Raw genomic sequence first — 24,130 nt, forward strand, 5'->3', positions numbered from 1 at the left:
CGATATTCGCTTAAATACTGATTCAGGAAAATTATCAGTGCTGGTACTATTCAACCTCAGTGCTGCATTTGACACTGTCGATCACAACATACTTCTTGACAGGCTGGAAAACTGGGTCGGGATAGTCCTAAAATGGTTCATACTTAGAAGGGAGAGGTTATTATGTTGTGAGTATAGGAGACCATAAGTCTGAGTGGACATCCAAGACATGCAGAGTCCCTCAAGGCTCAATTTTTGCGCCACTCCTGTTCAACCTGTACATGCTCCCACTGAGCCAAATAATGAGAAAGAACCAAATTGCTTACCACAGCTATGCAGACAATACACAGATCTACTTAGCCCTATCGCCTAATGACTACAGCCCCATTGATTCCCTGTGCCAATGAATTGATGAAGTCAACAGTTGGATGTGCCAAAACTTTCTTCAGTTAAACAAAGACAAAACTGAAGTCATTGCGTTTGGAACCAAAGATGAAGTTCTCAAGGTGAACGCATACCTTCACTCTAGGGGTCAAACAACTAAAAATCAAGTCAGGAATCTTGGTGTGACACTAGAGTCAGACCTTAGTTTCAGTAGTCATGTCAAAGCAATAACTAAATCAGCATACTATCATCTCAAAAATATTGTAAGAATTAGATGTGTTGTTTCCAGTCAAGATTTAGAGAAATTTGTTCATGCTTTCATCACCAGCAGGGTGGATTATTGTAATGGACTCCTCACTGGCCTTCCCAAAAACACCATAAGACAGTTGCAGCTCATACAGAACGCTGCCGCTAGGATTCTGAGCAGAACCAGAAAATATGAACATATCACACCAGTCCTCAGGTCTTTACACTGGCTCCCAGTTACATTTAGGATTGATATTAAAGTATTATTACTGCTATATAAATCATTCAATGGCCTAGGACCTCAATACATTGCAGATATGCTAACTGAATCTAAACCAGATCACTCAGATCATTAGGATCACATCAAATAGAAATACCAAGGGTTCACTCTAAGCATGGCTAAGCATCCGCTTTTAGCTATTATGCCAGCCGCAGCTGGAACCAGCTTCCAGAAGAGATCAGATGTGCTCCTACAGCAGTCACATTCAAATCCAGACTCAAAACACTTCTGTTTAGCTGTGCATTTACTGAATGAGCACCGTGCCACTGTTCGTCCGAATGTTTGTACTGTATTTTCTTTTCTTTTTTATTCTAAACTGTTTTAATTATTCTTATTTCTATTGATTATTTTAATTTCTTCTATGCAAAGCACTTTGAATTACCATTGTGTATGAAATGTGCTATATAAATAAACTTGCCTTACCTTGCCTTTCCTTAAATATGCGTTATATCTGTGTGTGAGTGTCTCAACTTTAAAACTTGCCTTCTCATCTTTGGACCCTGCATTACCTAGCATTATTATGAAACTTATTTAAACATTGCATGGCAAAATTTGTACAATGTAACTGATGTATAGATTAATATCTTTCCCTCATGTTCTTTTTATCTATCTTATTTATTTATTTTAGTTTTCAGCTCATTGTTAACTCTTCTTTTCTCATTTGTATTCTGATGACATTGAACATATTGCTAATACATTTTGTATATTGTGAACAAAGTTATATGTCATAAACTTGTCATCTCTGTATGTTTTGCCCGAGATCAGAGAACAATCAACAAGAAAACTACAAACCGACTCTGAAATGAGGCACCAGAAAGGAAATAACTAAAAAGTCCACACAAAAGACAGGCAACAGATAACAATTGCACACTGGACACGTCATTCTGTACTCACATCCTCAAGGCGGCAGTCCAAAAGTGTAAATCGAATCACCATACAGCCAGAAGTTCACTTTAAGAATGAATAAAGATTTGTGCTTGATAAAAAAATAATAATTATAATAATAAAAATAATAAAAAACTGGAAAATGAAATTGTGATCTATATTATGATATTTCCCTCTTTTTCACTATTCCTCAGATTGAGGAAGCTGTTAAAAAAATTAAATTGGTCAAAAATGACTGAAAAGATTTTAAGGATTAATAGAAGATATAATGCTAAAATGCATCTTAAGGTGAGCAGAGTTAAAATTCTTGGAAATCTGGTGACTTCTGTATGTTTAGTAAATGCTCTTAAATGATGGTGCTCAGAAAAGGGTCAAAGGCCAATCTAATATCATAGCAGAATGTTAATCTAGTTAGGTAGAAAATCAGTTTCTTCTGGAATTTTGTATATACTTTAACTACTGCAGGTAACCTGAGTCCATGTGGATTACAATGCAGTGCAATTCCCGTACTGTAGGAAATATTTAATCTAGGATAACATAACTGATCATGTGATCTACATCAAACAACAAACACAGACAAAGAAAAACAAGCTGGGATTTTTTTAAAGCAAATTCTATGCTAATCTCTCATTAGTCAAAAATAGTTCCACACCAATTTGCTGTGTGGGACAACTCATGATGATCAAACAAAAGAAATGTTGATAGCACCTCAGAAATACACTTTTAACACTTTTGTGGGTAATCAACCCACAAACACTTTACTTCTAATTGTCTCTACATAACAGATATTAAAGTATTTAAACATTACAAAATGATACACTTCACATTTAAAAACGCTCCACAGTGAGTTTGAGTCTAAATGATGGGGATTAGATATGTGCAGCAGTTACAGGGCCGGTCCTGTTCTAATCACCATCTAAGGACAATGGACCAGTGGCGCGTCTAGTCTCACAGGAGACTGAAGTGAGTCGGCCTCATATGCATCACCCACATCCTCCTCTCAACTGCTTGTAATGAAAGAGAGAGAGAAAGAGAGACAAGAAACAGATGTAGTAGCTCTACTATCTCAGTAGGATATGACTGGTCATTTATCAGCTCTCACTCATTAACACTCAGTGAGGGTGAGAAGAACTCGGCACACAGAAGCCTTCAGATTTAAGATAATATAAAACTTCTAGTTTCGGATTTTGTCACATTATTACGAAAGACAACTTCTGCAGAAGATCAGTGCCTATTTCTACATCATTGCCTCTTTAGCCCCGCCCACCGATTCATGCATGTCATGTAGCAGTAAATATGAGACAGACGCAAATACAGGATTACTCCAGCAAAAAACGATAGAGATGACTTTGAGGATTACAGGACATTTTGAAGTGCCAAGTTGTGGAAAAACTGTCTTTGCATTGCCATCCATGTGATCCTAACATTAAGAAAGTGTGGATGAACTTTATTTTGACAAAGTTCCAGTCAGATCACATCAGTAAGACACTGTTCGTTTGTTCGCTTCATTTTACAGCAGATTCATTTTGAAACTAGACACATTTCGAAGCAGGCTTTTCAGAGAGACTGAAAATAAAAATGATGCAGTGCACACTACAGGATCCGACAGCAATGTTGCAACATACGAGTGTGAGTAACAGTGTTTTCCCCATGTGTCACTTTGTCTGATACAGATTGTATGAAATGTACAGAGTATTTATACTGTAGCACTGCAGTCTGCAATTATTTGTGTTTATTTGCAGTAAAAAAAAAAAAAACACCAATACCCCCCCCCCCTATATTTTTACAGTTTATGAAGAAAATGTAACTGCTACCTGCTTTTGCAAACGTTGTGCCATTTTCACTTCTTTTATTAGTGCTTTCAAATTGAGTAATAGCGATTAATCGCATCTAACATAAAAGTTTGTAAATATATAATGTGTATATACATACACATAAGCCATGTCATGTAGTATTTAAGAAATCTGAACGTGTTTGTGGATATGCATATATGTATCTCTTTATGTGTGAGTGTGTGTACAGTATAGGTAGTGAGTGCTATACATTGATCTGAAGGTCAAAGTTTAAAAAGCATGTGTTCAAGAGAATTATTCAACAGGAAAACACTTTGCATGGCCACTTGGATTTCTACATATAATTAATGACTTAAATGTCACCCTCTGGCCCTACATAGCAACCATTGCCTGGCTACATGCAAAAAATGCCAAGCAACAGGTGTAGGACAGGACTGTCAATGGAATTAGACACATTAATTACACCATCAATCATAATGATGTTTAAGAGCAGAACTCTGCCTCTCTCATTCATTCAGAGATATGCTATATAGTATTGTTTTATATGAATGTACTGTATGTATGCAGGTAAAATAGAATGTACTATAAATATCAACTGATAAGATAATTTACATTTTTCAGCAATAACAATCAAGCAGTAATATAGTTCACATTTTTCAATGATAAAACAATCGAGCAGTTGAGATTAGCTATAAATGTATATATTCCTTATTCTTCTTCTTCTTGTAGACCAGAATGTCTCCAGTCTTTGGAAATATACTATTGATTTCCACTCACAACCAAAATGTACAACATTAATCGCTAATTACACATGCCTTTATCAATAGTAGATAGTGAAAAGAAAGCAGGGTTCACCCCGAGTAACACCTCACTTTTCCCAAGCACCTCATTTCACAGGACTTTAACACAGGACAGCAGGCCCAGTGCAATTAAAAGTGCACTCATATCAGAGCAGCTCAATGGAGTCTTTGACCTAAAGCAGTGTGTTTTAATTACTATTATTTACTCAAGTGAAAACATGCTCAGTGATCAGTCTTTAAAGAACTGTGTCAAACAACTATAAAATCAGCATTCAACAACTTCAGGTAACAGGTTTCAGGATATTGGTTGTAATTAAAAGGGATATATAGTTCCACCCAAAAATGAAAATTCTGTCATTAATTACTCAACCTCATGTCGTTCCAAAGCCGTGAGACTCTTGTTCATCTTCTGAACACAAATGGAGATTTTTTTTATGAAATTGAAGACCTTTCTGTCCTTCCATTGACAACTACACAACTGACACTTTAACGCTTCAAAAAGTCCACTTATCATGTCCAGCTGTGCACTCATCAATCATCATCACCTGTATATATGTTCAGTTTTCTGTCAGTTTAGTGTCCGGTGTCATCTATAGTGGATGTGTTTTATGTTGCTCTGTTCCTGTTTGGATTACCCTTTGGATTTATTAAATATTATCTATTTGCCTTCATCTTCATCTTCGTGTGTGTTTATACAACCACCCCCGTGACAGAACACCGGACCAACAAAAGTAAATACATGTAGTTTGTGAGATTTTCTATTCTTTTTTCAGTGTTCAGTATTTTTGTTCTGTCACCCCTGTTAGCATTATGGACTTTCCAGCAGTTAAACTCTTGTGCCTTGAGCAGGGAGAATGCTTCCTCGAGGAACATTTAAAGGAGTTTTTGGACCTCTCCCATCAAACCACCTTCCCGGATGACTGCCGATCTCAACGCCGCCACACGTGCACAGTTGTCCGGGGAGGTTCCTCGAGGGAGCTTTGCGACATATGTGGAGTCCAGTGCCCAGCCAGAACCACCCAGACGAGAAGGATCGGCGGCCTGAGCGGAACGGAGACAGCCGCGATGTACTAGCCCACGCCCCCAAGAGCGACCGAGGATCACATCAGTCTGTCTTCTGCCGGTCTCACTGGCCCTCCCCAGCCCCCCTCTCCTACTACCTCTCCAGACAATTTCAAATGCTCTATTTTTTTTTTTTTTTTTTTGCATTGGTCATCAGTCTTTTCCCCAGTCTCCAGGCATCAGTGCCACCCAGTTATCACTGTCTCAGTAGCAAGGAACCACCTCGAACCTATTGGGAGCCCCATCTCCTCCTGGGCATTAGGAGCCCAAGGCTCCGCCCCCAGCCTCTGTGCATCGACCCGTCGCCCTGGCTCCTGCGCCTGTGCTCCTTCCGCCCTCGACCTGGACCATTCGGCCTCGCCGGACTCCCTCGGCACGTCGGCTCCACATAGGTCAGACATCGCTTCGCCTCCACTGCGGACCTGCAGACCGTCCGCTGCTCTCTGGTCCTCCACTCTTTTTGGCTGCGACTTGCTCCGCCCTACCTTAGACTCCACCTCCGCCCTCGGCCACCCTCCAACTCGCCCTCAGACCTCCGGATCCCCACCTCGTTCTGAGGAGGTCATCGCTGCAGCTCCATTGCGGCCACCTAGATTGCCGTCATTTGTCCACCACCTCGGCTCATCGGCTGCACGGTGGGCTCCATCTTGTCGTTATTGTCTCCGCTCATCCCCATGGTGGTCCTCATCAGTATTCCTCCATGGCTTCTCCCTCCATCAACGCCGCCATGGGACACTCCTCTGGCCGAGGCCTGGATGAACAACCATCATCCCCTGCTCAAAGAAGACTTGGAATATAGAGTGTAATTCAAATGGACTGGTCTTATGGTGTTTTTTTATTAGAGTTGGACAGTAGAAATCACCATCCACTGTCCTTGTATGAAAAAGAAAAGCTCAGACATTCTGCATAACATCTCCTTTTTTTTTTTCACTGAAGAAAGAAAATTAAATTTTCAGTTTTGGAGAGTTAATATTTTAATAATTCACCTTCTGGATGCATGTGAGAGAAGTTAAAAGAGAGATAAAACATCTGTATATGATTAATGGACTGCAGGTAAACTTCAAAGTTGTCTGAAAGACCCAGTGAGATAAAAACATCAAACCAGGGGACACTACAGAGGTGACATAAGAACGAGAGCACAAACAAAGCCTGCAAAACACAGCAGGGAGGCACGTGACTGAGGGTGTATTTTAGTGAGCTGTCAGGTGGAGTACAGGTGCACACTTGGCAAACCCTCAACCTGCTTTTGAAAAGGATCTGTGAATTGTCCCACAGCAAAACAAAAATAACAAATAAATATAGACAAATCTGCATCCAGAAATTAAACGTTTCAGGTATTCATCACCCTGATACAGATATAAAAGCTGAGCAGCATTAAACTGCAAACCATGTCAGCAGACTAAACAAGTTGTTTAGTCTATCCGGGAACACTGCCCGTCCAACAGAAAAGAACAAAAAGAATCCACATTTGATCCCTAAATGCATGAGAGGGACGTATCGTCCACATTTACAACATTTAGTTACTTACACTACTGTTCAAAAGTTTGGGGTCAGTAAGATTTATTTTAAAAGAGAATTTAATACTTTTATTTAGAATTAAAGTGACACCAAAGACATTTAGGCTATTTCTGTCAGGACCACTATCGTCAAATACGTTTGGCAATTGCATACGGTTGGGATTGGCGGTATGGTTCTTTTCTGGGCAAGAACTCCCTGCTCATCCATGCAGCCTAGCATGGATAAGAGCAGGGAGAGCAGCAATAACCCCCCTTAGGGTAAACATAACCAACATGAATGTATTGCAGATATCATTAATTCAAGATTTTAAAGTACAACATAATTCAAGAATTTATTCTGATTCAAGGGGAAACAGAATGCCAAATCCTGACTGACGAGAGGAGGAGCTGGGGATGGAGGAGGGTAATTAGCTCCTGAGAAACGCGATAGCTGCTGATAATACTGAAGGAGCTTATATATGTATACTGTGATAGGCGTCGTACTCCTATAGGTAGATGTGGATCAGCTGAGAGTCAGCTGATGCGAGCTTGACTAACGTGACCTGCCAGAATTGACGCTATACGTTTAATTTATGTTACAAAAAAAGATTTCTATTTCAAATAAATTCTGTTCACCAAACTTTGATCATAAAAGAATCCTGAAAAAAGTATACCAGTTTCTACAAAAATATTAGGTAGCACTACCGTTTTCAACATATTAATAAATATTTCTTGAGCAGCAAATCAGCATATTAGAATGATTTCTGAAGGATCATGTGACACTGAAGACTGGAATAATGATGCTGCTTTGAATCACAGGAATAAATTACATTTTAAAGTATATTCAAACAGAAAACAGTTCATTAAAATTGTAATAATATTTCACAATATTATTTTTACTGTATTTTTTTATCAAATAGATGCCTAGATGACTTGGTGAGCATAAGTGACTTAAAAAAAAAAACACAACCTCAAACTTTTTAACTGTAATGCATCTACATATATGTGCATTATTTATTTTTTAATATGCTAGCCAATTAAAACATCAAAACTCAAAGTTGGTTTCTGGTCGATTAGTGATTAGTCGATTAGTCCATTGTGAGCCATCCCTTTGTTGAAAGCTCCAAGTCTCTCAATCTAAAATCCAAAACAGACAGCAGCTGGATTACTATGAGAGAGACATTCTTTTTATTGTCTTTCAATCCCCCATTGTGAACGACTTCAGTCACTTGCCACTTCTTTCAAAGGAGACATCTGAGTTTTGTGTACAAAAGATCTCTTTTCAAAATCAAGACCATTGAACGCTATAATTCCCACTCTCTGACTTTTCAGGCGGTGAAGCAGATTTCACATAAAGAGATTAGATAACACACACTCACACACACACTGCAGCGTACATCTGGAATGCATGACTCAGCACTTTCAATACTAAACATGAGCTGGCAGAAAGAAAAGAACATGTCTGTTTTTCTTACATTCAATACAGAAACACACAGAGTAAAAGAGGCAGAAAAGCTCCCTGAGCAGGGTTTTTCCATCATTTAAAACTTTCAGATTAAGTGAACTGAGAAAATTTACCAGCCAGATCATGTTAACTGGATTATGTATTCTGCATTATTTTATATATATATATATATATATAAAAAAATAGTTTATTAGTTTCCACACATCTGTTTCTGTTCTCCTTGATTATGTTCCATGTGAATTTAAGCCTTGAGTTCTTTCTGTTCAGTGTCCGGTATCGTCAATGTTGATGTGGTTGAGTTAGGTTCTTCTCCTGCGATCTTCTGAGTGTTCTGGTTTTGGATTTATTAGAGACTGTTTTTGTTAGACAGGCTTTTGCAAATTCACTTTCTGACAGTAGGTGGCAGAAATACAACTCATCGTAATAATTATGGCAAGCAAATGTTAGTGTTAGTCTGAACAAACACTTACACAGTACTTTGTGTAAACAGGCCTTCAATTGCAGTGTCAAAATCTCACGGCATCTTGCCACTGAATTGTGAATTTAGTTTTAGTGACTTAATGTGAGAAATATTACACATACTTGTCATCACATGGAGAAAAAAAAAACCTTTAGGCACCCTACATAAATATGTTATTTTCCTGAGTAAAAAATTCCTGACTTGAAGGTCACAGCAAATGTTTTATTGTTTGTATCATTTTTAAATGTGATATTGCCATTCCTAATAAAGCTACAAGCCAACTGGTGAGTAACATCAACAGCCAATTTTGACTAGCACTTGGTGGGTGTTAATTTTGGACTGTCTGTGCACTGAATGCAAATGACTGCAGTATTGATTATTACGCAGTTGTACGGAGCACTGCCATGCAGTAATGATGAGCACAGGCAGATTCAGAGCTGTGATGGCTATATTTCTCATTGTGGTATGACCTGATTGAGTGATCATCATGATGGACTGTGAACTGCTGTCTTTGTCCGACTCCTGTGTGACTCACTTGCACTTGTGTCTCCAGCCCGTCTCCGGTCGGGTGTCTTAGTACTCAGCGTGTGTGAATGTGTGTGTGTGTGTTTTTGTGAGGGCTGCTGATGTTAAGCAGGACTGACGCAAGGCAGTCAGCCAGCCAGCCACACACACACACACACACACACACACACACACTTCTGCTTCTGTGGAACTCTGCAACTTCTGCCTTCATATTGACATTTGGATATTTTTGCTTTAGTTTCTTTTTCCTGAAACAATTACTCTCTCATTTTTTCATTTGATGTTTACATTTATTTTTTTTTCAGAGAAAAACTGTTGCTTTGAGGTTGTTCTTTCAAACAGTTCCAGTTGTGTTTGGAGACACCTAATAATTGTTTTATTATTTTTTGTATAATACACTCAAAAACATATTTAGGCCTAAATTTAAAGGGCTCATGAAATGGAAAATCAAAATATTCTTGATATTTACACATGTAAGAGATCACTCTACGATAAACACAAACGGCAAGTATTAGAACTCAAAACTAACAGTTTTAAAATATAAATATAATTTTCAACCCTTCTGAAACACCCAGATTTGAATTCAAGAGAATCCTAATGTCAACTCATGTCTGTCCATCAATCACAAGAGCGATAGTGCTGTTGGATAAAGATGTCGAGTAAGACCGTCAAACTCAGACTGTCAGTGGATGTAAAGAAACTGCAACTCCGAAAAGTTTGGATAGCATTCCTAAAGATCTGAGCATTACAAATGCATGGCTGAAGTTTACTTTTAATGACATGCCTGAATGACTGAAAGATAAAGTTTTTCTCAACATGCTGCCGCTTTCTCTTTTCTTTTATAGGAAGATACAGCAATGCCAAGCAAAGCATTTTGTCCTCTGAGGCAATACAGGTAAGTACTTTTCTTTTTAATTTTACAGTGTGTTTGTAATAAACATCAAACCAGTGTTTAACTCTATTAAGACACCAAGTGCATCATTGTTTGAGTGTGGCTAATAAAATCGTTACATACCCAGATCAGAAATATTTACTTTAAATTGGTTTAATTTATTTATTATGTGAGTTGATTAAATTTTATTATGGTTTATGTTGCCATTGTTATTATTAACGCTTCAGTGTGTAGCTTGTGTTTTACTGTCGTCGTCTTTTAAGAAATTTGTTAACAGTAAACTGTATAAAGATATTGTCAGCGTATGGTTTTGCGACATGCACATAGACGAAGGAATTTCTAAACACAACAGTCTTTATTCTCAAACTAAACACTCAGGAGATCACTGCAGACAGGAATAAGTAATGTAAACCACATAAAGAAAACAAGAAACTAAAGGAACTAAACATGGGGTATGAATACATTGGGCAAAAAAAGGAACGAAACAAGACACAGATGACAGCAATATGTAACTATAGAAACAAACGAGGACATAATCTGTAACCAAGGAAGTTTAGGCCTAGTCCACACGGACACGGGTATTTTTATAACCAGAGTTTTTCCTCCTGCGTTTTAAAAAAAAATCCCGTCCACACATGCTCGGTTTAAAAGAAATCTCGGTCTACATTAAAACGCAAAAACACGCTATCAAGCGCTGTCAAGAGCATGCCACACCAGCAGGTGGCGATATAACCCTAATCGTAAAGCCATGTTGGCCAATCAGAAGCCTGAATCAGAAGCAAAAACCCCGGTTTTACTGTCTATACAACAACACTGCAACCGGCATTTCTGAAAATCCTCACCCTGGCAGGGGTTTTCAAAAATGTTCGGTTTTAGTGACCTGATACTGCGTTTCCGTGTGGACGAACGGCCGAACCGCGTAAAAAAAGTCACGGTTATAAAAATACCCGTGTCCGTGTGGACAAGGCCTTAGTTTCCGCTCATGGCTCGGGAATGGCCTGATTAGCTGGACAGACATGGTGCCCGGTTTTGGCTCTGTGAAGGACCTACCGTCCGGGCAGGTATGCCTTGAACTGCTTGTTGAGGCTGCTACAAAAGGAGCGGTCGGGATACTGTGCAAGTCATGCCAGGTCTAAAAAATTCCACTCGTGGTCCTTGAGGAATTATCTCTTGATCAATAAGGAGGAGATGAACTGCACTTAAAAGGTTAGTTCACCCAAAAATGAAAATTAGCCCATGATTTACTCACCCTGAAGCCATCCTAAGTGTATATGACATTGAATGGCAGTGAATGGCTGTCTGTCTTTTGAAGTCCATCAAAGCGCATCTATTCTTGATTTATCTATTCTTTATTCTTGATCTATTCGATTAAAGTGCTCGACACGGCTTTCCGGGGGTAAATAAAGGCCTTCTGAAGTGAAGTGATGTGTTTGAGTAAGAAAAATACCCATATTTAAAACTTTATCGACTAAATTAACTAGCTTCCGGCAGATGGCCGAACTAAACTGGCGGTATAAATACATAGGGCAAACAAAAGAACTGAACTAGGACAGCTGAGAAAATCATCGGGACAGCACTTCCTTCCATCCACGACACTGCTTGCAGACGCTGCCTGACCAGGGCTCAGTCAATTTCAAAGGACCCCTTCCACCCCAACCATGGACTGTTCTCCCAGCTGCCCTCTGACAAGAGGTTCAGCAGCTTCAAATGCAGAACATCCAGATTCTACAACAGCTTCATCCCCCATGTCATAAGACTGCTAAACTCCCAATAATCCCTCTCCCCCATGCATTATGACACTAGTCACTTACATGGTAACTGTGAACCCTATTTGCGTGGTAAAAATGTTAATGTTATATTGTCCATTTATCTGTTTTTTTTTTTTTACTGCAATACATCCTGCTGCTATAGATATTTGCACTAGTCACAATTTTTTCATAATTGTTAATTTTATATTGCATATATTTTTATATTGTTCATACTTATATTTATATTGCCTTTTTTATGCTCGGAGCCTTGCAACGAAATTTCGCTCAACTGTATATTGTAAAATGTGCAGTTGAATGACAATAAAGTCTGTCTAAGTCTAAGTCTAACTAGACACAGGTGATAGCAATACATAACTAATTGAGATGCACGGATCAGCTCTAATGTCACCCGAATCTGCTGTTAAAATTAAATCATCCACCCGCCACCCATACAAATCAATAATTTTCTCTGATTTAGATCCTCACCCGACCTGCACCCGATCGAGGTGTTTTACACAGATAGTGAAAATGAGTAAGAACAGGTAAGAAACAGGTAAGATTAATGTAATAGTACTAATTAAATATTCCTTGTTCCACAGCTGGCCATATTTTAAAGTCCCCCTTTAATGTTATTAATATGCTTATGTGGTGGTTTTAATATGCTTTCAGACAAACCATGTGCAAATTCATCAGTCAACACTATTGCTGAGTATTATCTCTTTAAAACTGCAGCGAACCAAAGACAGTCTCAAAAACGCGGTTTGAAATCGCTGGTGTTTCTGACGTCACAAACTACCTTGTGACCAATTATGTCAACGTGTGATCGTCAACGAGTGGATCTCTCAGCGAGTGAGTGGAGGCAGGGCTAATTTGAATGTTCATTGAACAGCGTATACTAAATGAGGCAAGGATGTAGAATTACATTCAAGCTATTTTAAGGCATGAAGACATTTTTTTCAAGGAAAAACGTTATGGGATAAAATTATTGACTACAGGGGGACTTTTTTTCAAAATAAACAGAATAATGCTGTGAGATTTGAATAAATCCATTTTGAAAATTAGATTATTTAAATAAAATTAAATACATACAAATAGTCAATAATAAACTTAAACTATTCCATAATGTTTTATGAGTCTTACCTGTATGCCTGACAAATATGAATCACATTAAGTTTATTGGTTTGTTTATATTAAAAGTGTGATATCCAAATGGATGGAAATTTTATATTCAATTCAAAAACATACATTTGAAATTTAGGCCTAAATATTTTAAATTTAATATTTTCTATTTGCTCCATACGTGGCAAGTATTTGAGCCAGTCTGGATCTCTCCATGAATGACCTCCATGAAATCCACTCTGATGCACCTGTGTCTCTTGGCCAAACAGAACAGCACCACTCCGCATGTGTGTGTCTAGTTCAGAGCTGTGTGATCTTCAAAAGCTTCTACAACATTAGGGATTAGCCTGACCACTAGGTTTTGTTCACTGTTTTGCCTCCTGTCGTTACTGATTTATCAGCTGCCAAGTCTCCGTGGTCGTGCTAGGGTGACTGCAGGCCTGCGGCTCAAAAGAACAACTTTTAGTTGAGCACTAACACTGTGGTTCTTAACTAGTGTTGCTTCAGGACCCAGGTTTTACACTGCACACCAAGTGGCCATGCAATATAGTACCAACAAATTTTATCATACAAAAGAAAACAAAAGTGCCCTTAAAATTTTTTATATTACCTGCATATATTAACTGTACATACAACATACAAAAATATTAATATGACACAGACTACATGGGGAATTTTTTTTTTTTTTTTTTTAAATATAATGCAAAAGCGTGGACAATGGGGAAACCAGAGGAAGGGAGGAGCCCAGTGGAGCGGAAGGGGTGGAGGGTCGAAACGCAGCCTGGAGAAGTCTGTGGTGGAAGCTGAGTGACGACCGACCGAGATTGATCCGGAGGGACGAGGGAGCCCAGAGGAGTCCAAGGGCAGATGGGGAACGGTGAAGACGAGGGAACGCAGAGCCGGGCGGACAGGCCGACCTGGAGACATGGGCCTGGTTACCCAAGTGCAGGGGGCAGAGCCGAGGAGCTGGACCACTCCAGCGGAGCCAACAGATCCAGGGGATTAGACGTACCCAGTGGAGGGGATGGGACCAGAAAGTTGGGATGGGAACATTGGAAGAGGTCCGCTGAGATGGACTGGGCAGCTTGCATCGACTTCGGGACTACGATGGTAACCAGCACTGGCTCCAGGACAGACTTGGTGGTAGTCTCCGGCTCGCAAGATGTTAGGGGGAAGCTGGTGTGTTGGAACATCCATCCCAAACACTCCAGCAGATTCCTCTGTTCGGGGAGGAAGAGTAGCCACAATGCTGGTCCATGGCTTATTCTATTTCTTTCTTTGTCGTTCGGTTCTTCTGATACAGATATGGTCTGCAGCACGCACAGCGATAGAGTTAACAAACAAAGTCTTTATTTCAAGTAATAAACGCAGTACATATCCAGGAAAACACAGACAAAAATTCAAACCACATAAACTGAAATGAGAACCGACAAGGGACTGAACAAAACAGGGAGTTCAAATACAAGACGAACCAAAAGGCTGTGCACAAAACAGAGCGAAACATGGAAAATTAAGTATAAGAGGGTTGGGCTTAAGCTTTGAATGTTTAAATATAGTTTAAGTGGAGCAAATTGTAACACCCCTAATGCACGTCTAATTTTACACAAGATGCTTTTCATTTTTGTAGCTGATTGTGACCAAATACCTTTTGGTTTTAATCAGCCCTGCAAAAAAAAAGACCTATGCAAGAGTACATTCTGTTAACTGCTTAATGCTTAATACACTAAAGGAGGCTGTACTGTACCAACTGCTCCAGGGGGGGCAACATGCCACTAGGTGGAACAAACTGTAATTTACACTACTGTCTGTTCAAAATAAATGAAAAGAAACCTAGCATTGTAGATTTGATGCTTTTTCTGGTAACACTTTAGACTGGGTAAACCCAGCCTGATCTGCTGGCGATTTGATTTCGACATGCAGCTCAGGCTGGAAACAGTACATTCTTCTATCCTGCTTCCGTTACAAATCTGAGGGGACCAATCACAAACTGGCTTATCCACCTGGCACGCTATTGGCGGGTTTAATCCAATCCAATTCCTTTTAACCTCTCGACGATGCTCAATGGCTTCTTTAGTTTAGCAAACAAATCGCTTGAGTGGGTGTAAATACCACTCACTTTCATGTTTCTTTTTGCACAATGTGCAAAAATCGCTCGATGCCATTGCTGCTTCTGCAAACCGCTGATCAATGCTCCAAACCAACACATTAGTTGACACGTTTCCTGCCTGGAGTTTTCGCCGCAAAGTACATCACCCAGATCATTGGTCTGATTGGTTGATCCAATTGCGTACAGAGTCATTTGAACTATGCCCATTATTCACGCCTCTTCTGCAGTAGAAAATACAGAGCAGACTCCCCAGACCAATGTTCAATCTTAAAAGATTGAGCTTGGTCTGGTGATAGCCAGACTGGTAACTCTTTAGTTTAGGGTCCAATTCGCACTATTAACTAGTTGCTTATTAGCATGCATATTACTAGGATATTGGCTGTTTATTATTACTTATAGAGAACATATTAATGCCTTATTCTGCATGACCTTTTTCTATATCCCTTAATCCTACCCCATACCTAAACTTAACAACTACTGTACCTTACTAACTATTAATAAGTAGTAATTACTGAGGCAAAAGGCATAGTTAATAGTTAATTGTGAGAATTTGACCCTAAACTAAAGTGTGACCAGTTTTCTTATTGTACCGAACTCGTATCTAACCATGACCCCAAAACTGAGGTATGTGACTTCTGCATACCATGGCACCCCTACAAAATAAGAGTCCAAGTCCGTGACAACAGCTAACCTATTTGTGGTGATTTTACTTTCTTTTTTCTGCAACCCTTTTAACAGTGTTGTATTTCTACTTATCGTGCTATCCTAACTCTGCATGATTATAGGGTTAGTTGCATTCTATTATTTGCATTTAGCTTTGTTTTTCCCTGTCTGTGACCCTATTAGAATAAACATGTAAGTTGTAACCCATTTTTGGGCCACGACCCACAAACTGAAAACCACTGCAATAACATGTCGATATGCACATTCAAACACTGGCAAGCCACTTCCAAAAAAGCAAATGCACCAAGAGAGGGGTTTTACATGTTCACACTTGCTTTGTTTGACAAAAACATTCACAAACACTCCACACAGTTGCTGAACATAAGTTCCACTTATCCTAAAGCATTTGAAGTTTTCTAAAAATGCAGAGTAAAAAAGTAACCTCCTTCAGCTGGCATCTGGCTTAATAAAGTCTTCATCAAATAATTTATTAACAGGAATAAAGACCCTTAGAGACTTAGAGATCTACAATCAGACCCGAAGAGGCATTTCTCCCAATTACAGTTCCAAGGAAAAGAAAGCCTATGTTTTTGGAGGAGAAAACAAAAAGCACAGATCGCTTGTGTTTTCAAAAGTCTCTATTTTATTCAGGTCTTTGGATATGGTTAGGGTTCCTATCTTATGGTCCACTGGGGCAAAATCACATGTCTGGGGCCGGTTTCACAAAGCTATTTTAGACCGGTCTATAGTGTTAGACAAGTCTAAAATTTGCTCATAGACTAGTCTAATGCAAGTTAGACTGTTTCACAAAAATAAAGACTGACTTAATTTAGACCAAAAAAATTAGACACCTTACCCCCAGGCTAACTTAGGTCTAAGACTCTATGTTACCTTGGCAACCAGCAATACAATCAGTTACATTACAAACAGCCAAAAGAAAAGGGAAAATGGCTCATAATTTAAACATTTCTTCTTGTTACTACATTCTCTGCTAAATTTCCCAAGTAAAATGTCCTTGTAACTGTTATACTCCTTCAACAAACACATATTTTCCGCTGGGGTAAACTGCACTGAGCGGTTGAATACGCTTACTCGATCCGCCATGTTTTTTGTTTTGAAAAGTGTCGTATTTTACCCAGAATGCATTGCAGTGTAGTCCTACTTAAGATAGTCAGAGTCGTAAGTGCTTTGTGCAACGGTCTGATTTAGATGTCTATCTGAAGTCTGACTATCTATATATATCTAAGCCATGGTCAAAGTCTATCTTTGTGAAACTGGCCCCTGATTGCTTCTCAACAAGCAACATACTGTAATATAAGGCATCATTCATGTCCGTAGCATAAACAGTGCATAGAGTTTAAAACATAGTGTTTGAGGATTAGAATAAACTTGATGCTAAACACAGATAAAAGAGTGCAGAACGTTCCGATCACTCAGACCACTTTCAGTGGTTTTGGGCAGTGGTCAAAAAGGCACATGGCCATATCACATTTTTAGCACAAACATTAAAGCACATGACTACACTGAAGTAGCAGCTCCTCATGTAACATCACATGAAATCATTATGGCAAAACGGACATTTTAAAATGGGCTGACTAGGTAGGTACATAACACAAAAAATATATATTTTAAAGAATATTAAAGAATTTCGTAAAACGGCCCTGTAATACACAATCACCAGGGTCAAATTCAGTCTCCGCAGCAACGTCTAAAGTTGATGACAATGCTGAATTTGGGATCAAAAATGCTCATAGTTCTGTGTTGTTAACACACTTTAAACTTGCTTGAAAGGTTTGATTTCAACAGAAATCAATGATCAACTTCAGTCTTCACATAATAGTGTTTTAACTAGTGCTGTCAGTTAAACGCGTTATTAACGGTGTTAACGCAAACCCATTTTAACAGCGTCAATTTTTTTTCCGCGAGATTAACGCTATTTTTTAGCCTAGCAAACTTTGTAGTTTTTTTTCACATGATGTTGCGACACCTATTAACGTTAGAAAAACTACAACACCACACCGGATCTAGCTAGACCGGAAACAAAACAACAGGCACACCGCGTGCACACACTTGTTTGGGTTTGCGAGCCGGCCAAAGAGTAGGCTAAAGTCTTTAAAATTCGAACACATTATTCTCTATGAGTGTACACACACCGGCGGCGCCATCCGGCGTCTGTCCGCGGTGCCCAGCTACGGCTCAGGACCTTGTTTAAAATCCTGCCGCGCCACAGAGCGCCATTTACATAGTTTTATATTAAATTTACATTTATTTGTCTCAAATCGTCATTAATGTATATACTGACTTCACCCTGTACTGCAATATACATTTAGGCTGCAGGCGGACAGTTGTGCGCAGACGTCCAAGGACCCTCCGGATGACGAAAATTACATCACGCAGACAGTCACATTCAGTCGTGGAAAGCGGACGGCCGAAGTATACTTTGGCCTTCACACTGCATTTAAGGAAAACACAGTACAAGTTCTTGCTTTCCCTGGGAATCGAACCCATGACCTTTGAGTTCCTAGTGCCATGCTCTACTGTTCGAGCAACAGGAAGGCAGCAGTTCCACAGAAGAAAGAAAGTGATACAGGTATGTCTCAAGGCACCAATGTTATGACAAATCTGCTCAAAGCCTGTGGGTTTTTGAGGTGAGTACCAGACTCCCAGGTCCCTCTACTGTCACACTGTAAAAAGACCCTGGCACTGGACCGACCGTGTAAACTTCTGTTCACTTCAGTACAGTGCTGAACATGAAGGATGCCTTGAGATCAGTTTTCAACAACCCAAACCATAAGGGACAAAAACCCAAAATCAGTCAAAGCCGCCTGTCCATCTGATCAGAAGAACCAATGCCAATATGGAGTTGACGTATGCACAGATCAGATTTACACTTGTAAACTGCAGAATGGCAGTTTGCAAAACAGATTGGTATCTGCAAAACGTATGATGCACAACACACTTCAAAGGCCTATTAACCATGACATTCATGTTTTGTGTCCCTTCTTCAATATCTATTTTAGTTGATCATCAATATCTTATCAGACCAGACTCTGCAACTGCTGATAAACACATCGTCTCTGCCACTCTCTGATGAGTCATCCAACTTTCATGAAAACAAAATGTTAAGTATGCACTTCCTGATGCAAACGGCGATTAAATGCAATAAAGAGTCACGTAGACTGTTTCCCAGTAAAATGAATAAGTGTCCAATTAAAACAGTCTGAAACAGAATGAGAGTGACACAGAAACAAAACGCACCTTTTTTTTTTACCTGTTCCTTAAAAGATGCAACTAATGCAAAGTTACAGCTAAGGCTCAAAGTATACTTCATTTTTATGCGTACACTAGCGTATGTGTACAGTGTGCGTGACAGATTTCTTCATGGCCATTTTTTTCTTACAGTGTGCCACATGTACCACATGTGCAGTGAATTATTTGCAATTAATTGTTCCAGAAGATGGCAACACTAGTCTGGGCTACAGTTTTCCCCCTGGCCATTGTTTCATGGTAGAAAAAAAAGGAAGATGAGGAAGAGACTACTGGAGACTGCAACAATAATAGATGGCCGCGTTGACAGCTGAACCCTGAAGTGCATGTTGTATGCATTTGATAACATTTGACACATGCTCAAGTTTCATTTTTGTCCAGTGTTTGCGCCATTTCTCTCCAAAATGTATGTGATATAAAGAGTTGATTCTCATTTAAACTAGAATTTTGTGTATCTCTTAACCCCCATCACACAAGCGCTTGTTAAAGTGCAAGTCTGTTGTTGTTGCGCTCTCTAATAGTTTTTGTTGTTCCATCCTGGCTAAAAAAAATCAAGAATAAACCAACATGAACTCCATGTTGGTCCAGGCTAGTTTATGTTGGTTAGAGCTGGTATAGTGCTGGTCTCACTGCTGGACCAGAGCATAGTCATGCTGATCTCAAGCAAAACCAATCTGGTCTACCAGCACTCACGCTTCCCATGCTGGGGACCCGAAAACCAACAACCAGCATCCCATGCTAGTCTCAGCATGCAAAACATAACTTATAGTGGTGACCAGTAATGCTGGATATTTCAGCAGGGCTCTCTTCCATTTCTTTTTCGACTGTGAAACAAAGGGTTGGGCCAGGATTGCCACTTTGTGGACAAATTCAAGGTGTATGTGCAAGCTGAGAGTACAGAGTATGTGTGATGCATGTACAGTACGCACATACTGCTGATAATGAAATTTACATTGTAAAACTTAAAGAGTACAAGTAAAAACCAAAGTATACTTTGGGCTAAAGCAGTTAGTTTGCTAACCAAAGGCTAATTTTAAAAAAAAAATGAAGGGAAATGTTTAATTTAACCATGTTTAGCTTTGTTAATATATTGTAGGACTCGCATAACACCAGAGCTACTGTCATTGACATGAATAGGAATGCTAATTGTTAACTCTTTCCAGATTTATTAAACCTCTTTGGGTTATGCTAGCTATGATACTTGCTAAGCATCTTATCTCAGGGATAACCATTCAAAATACAACATATGCCTTTCCAAAACATGACAATTGCTTGCCTCTCTTTGTATGACTATTCCTGGAGAAATTCCTGGCTAACAGTTTTGCAAACTGTGCCATTCCACCACTGATGGTGCGGACACAAGGTCTGTGTAGACACGAGGAGATGTTTAATATGCAGCATCTATATCAGTGTGAAAGGCAAGTGATCATATGTTCTGCCTCCAGGAGCAGGAGTTGAGCCGAGAGGATGAAGGAGCTCTTGAAGTGGGCCATCTCTGATGTGTATCCAGGGGTATGATAGGAGTTTGGCCGTTGCAAGTGTTCGTGATAGAGGCACATCTGGGAGGTTATCTGGGTGGAATCACTGCCACACTGGATCTGGGTCCAATGATCGCGCAACAGTGTTTTTTCTTTTCTAAATCAAGCTACACTAGAGGCAACATCAAGATCAGAAAGTTGCAGCTCTTCATATGCTTTCCAGAAAGAGCAGCTGCACAGACTCTGCAGAAGTCTGCATTTCAAACAATGGCATATGTTAATAGAACTATGCCATTTTCAGCTTTGAGTTTTGTTTCCATCTCGAAGGCCTCATACATTGTGTCTGTCACTATCACTTTATTACTTTTTTATTTCAAACGTCCAGTGAGTATTTACTGTGTCAGACAGTGTATTTATAAGAATTCTTGTATTAGGTATAATGGTTAACATGGACATGTTTCAAGCAGTCTTTAAAATGACAGGTAATGCGATCACAGAAAGTTTACAAGGATGTCTTACCTTCACTGGATGATCCGGACAAGTCAATAATGACAAAGACCTTCCCCTCTGGCTCCAAGTCTATCTGTAAGGACCATCCAAAAAAGAAAATTATGTTTCAGCAGCAAAGCAAAGGAACATCTTCAATAATCTTCACTGGCCTATTTTTAAGAGTCAAATTAATGTTCTAGAGTAAACACATTTTCTGAAAAAGCAGACTGGATCTTTATAACAATAATAAGTGTTACAATTTCTCCCAATAATTTCCGTACACTTACAAATAAGTAAAAACTAGGAATTTATCACAAAGAATCCAACTATATTAGCAGTACCAGAATATTTTTTTTTTATTTATTTATTTTTGCTTGCTTATATATCATCTATATTTTTAAACTAAAATCTTTGTTAAGAAAGTTGAATATATGCTAAATTGCATATGTTTTAGCAGTTTATTACTAAATTATTTAACAAAATACATTCTTTTTGGCTAACATCCACCATGTTGGAAATGTGTGTTTCATGCCATTTTGAACCAAGTGGATTTTGGATTTTTATGGATTTTTTCCATAAAACAAAAATGCATGATGATCACACGGTCAAATTCAGATGTAATTATGTTGTATTAAAAAAAAATCCATCCATGTGCATCCTATACATACAATAAATTAGTGTCAGTGATTTCATGCTTCATTAGGTTTGCACACCACCTGTGAAAGCCTTACTTATCAGTAATGATACTAATGGAAATAAACAAGCACACATGGCCAGGATTAGCCGAATAAATGCTGAGTATGTGGCACCAGCAGAGGAAACAGCACAGTCTCTAAGTGAACATGAGCCCTGTGAGGGTTGTGTTGAGGCTGAAATGACTGATATTAGGCCCAGTTCTCCTCTCAGCAGCTAATGACAGCATAACGGCTGTTCCATCAAAACCAGATTAAAGCAGGAAATGGAGGGAGGATGTGGGGATGAGTGGAGAGATTTGTACATGCTATGAGAGTAAAGTGAGAGAGAGAGAGAGAGAGAGAGAGAGAGAGAGAGACAGTGAGAGACAGTGAGGATGTGTGTGGGAGTTGGGTTAGAGGCGAGCCGTATCATGTTAGTGCAGTCAACACAGGTTTTACACAGGATGCACCAGTGCAAAGAAGAAAAAACCCCATTGCAAGCGCACGCACACGCAAAAATTCACACTCCCAATACCAAAAGTGCCGGTATCAAAAATGAAATAGCTGAGATTCTTAAATATTCACTATATCACATACATTATCATGGCGAAACAGATTTCATGAGACAAAACTTTTCATTAGCAGGCAAGAATACACATCTATTACAGTTCAAAAAGTTTGGGATAGTCAGCAATATTATTTTAATGTTTTTTAAAGAAGTCGCTTATGCTCACCAAGCCATTTATTTGATCAAAATACAGCAAAACAGTAATACTGTGAAATAGTATAACAATTCAAAATAATTGTTTTCTATTGTAATATATTTTAAAATGCGATTTAATCCTGTGCTTGTCAGGATTATGTTATAGTCTGTTTAGTTTTCATTGTGTTTTGGTTTCGTTTTCCCTGTTACTGTTTTGCCTGAGTTCTGTTTGCTACTCAGGGTACTTTTACACAGGGTACTAAAAGCGGATTTTCGCTATACACGTTTTTTACGAACAGACGGCAAGGTTGTCAAACCGATCCCCGTTTACACGGAAACAATAACAGTATAGTTTTTAATAACTTAATAATAAGTTTGCATTTTCAAGCCCCCAAAATGCTGTTGTCGTTTTCCATTTTTAGTTGGAAACTGTGCCGTGTAAACGGCCCCTTATTCCCTTAGTTACTGATTATGTTCACCTGTTGTTCATTGCGTTTCCTCGTTATCTCCGTATATTTAAGGGGATGTTTACACGACACGGTTTTCAACTAATAACGGAAAAAAAATGATGCGTTCATTTACACGACAACATCGTCTTGGGTGACTGAAAACGCAAACTTTTGAAAACAGGTTTCAAAGGGCACGCACGTTTTTTAAAACGGTCTCAACGAAAACAACAAAAATGCGAGTCCCTGATGACGTCATGTACATGCATATTACGTGTTCAGTCTATAGTGTTTAATCGCCTTCTAGTGGCCTGGCAGCAGAATAACGCGTTTTTAGTCGTTTTCGCAAATCCGTGTGAATCGGGGTCATTTTGACAGTGGTGTCGAACTCAAAACTTCTCCGTTTTAAGCATATAGTTGTCTTGTAAACGTACCCTAAGTCTTCAGTTTCCTCTGTTTATTGTTCTGTGTTATCTTTGTGGTCGTTATTTTCTCTCAGTGTTATCTGCTGTGTATTTTAGATTATTGAATTAAAGATTGTTCTGTGTTGTATCCTTCTTTGTGCGATTTACTACAGCCACCGATAGTGACAGTGATGGCATTTTCTGAATTTTCAGCATCATTACTCCAGTCTTTAGTGTCACATGATGCTTCAGAAATCATTCTAATATGCTGATGTGCTGCTCAAGAAACATTTCTTACTATTAATGTTGAAAAGTTGTTCTGCTTTACATTTTTGTGGAAAACGCTACATTTTTCAGTATTCTTTAATGAATATAGAAAGTTCAAAAGAACAGCATTTATTTGAAATAGAAATCTTTTGTATTATAAATGTCTTTACTGTCACTTATAAATGTATACTGATAAATGTAATATATTCTTGCTGAATAAAAATATTAATTTCTTTATATATATATATATATATATATATATATATATATATATATATATATATATATATATATATATACAGTATATATCATGGTAATGTAAGTAAACTTTTTTTTTGATGAATTGGTTCAAACTACTAATTTCGTTATTGATTTGCATCATCACTCAAAAATGTTCACAAAACTGAAAAATAATAAAACATTTTAGTGAAAATTATGTGACCAAATTTTGTTATATGAACTATTTTGATGAAAATATGCCTTGATTTTTTTTTAACT

General features: G+C 38.7%; 1 protein-coding gene across 2 annotated transcripts in view; it reads right to left on the bottom strand.

Moving 5' to 3' along the window:
- prkceb (protein kinase C, epsilon b) overlaps positions 1 to 24,130 on the bottom strand; it is a 107,268-nt gene that overhangs the window by 60,614 nt on the left and 22,524 nt on the right. For both annotated transcript variants that reach the window (XM_084092923.1, XM_084092924.1), the window contains exon 2: positions 21,169 to 21,232. In XM_084092923.1, coding sequence (XP_083949049.1) covers positions 21,169 to 21,232 — 64 coding nt within the window. The remainder of the gene's footprint in view (positions 1 to 21,168; positions 21,233 to 24,130) is intronic.

Source organism: Abramis brama, assembly GCF_963993115.1.
Source record: "Abramis brama genome assembly, chromosome: 19".
NCBI lineage: Eukaryota > Metazoa > Chordata > Actinopteri > Cypriniformes > Leuciscidae > Abramis > Abramis brama.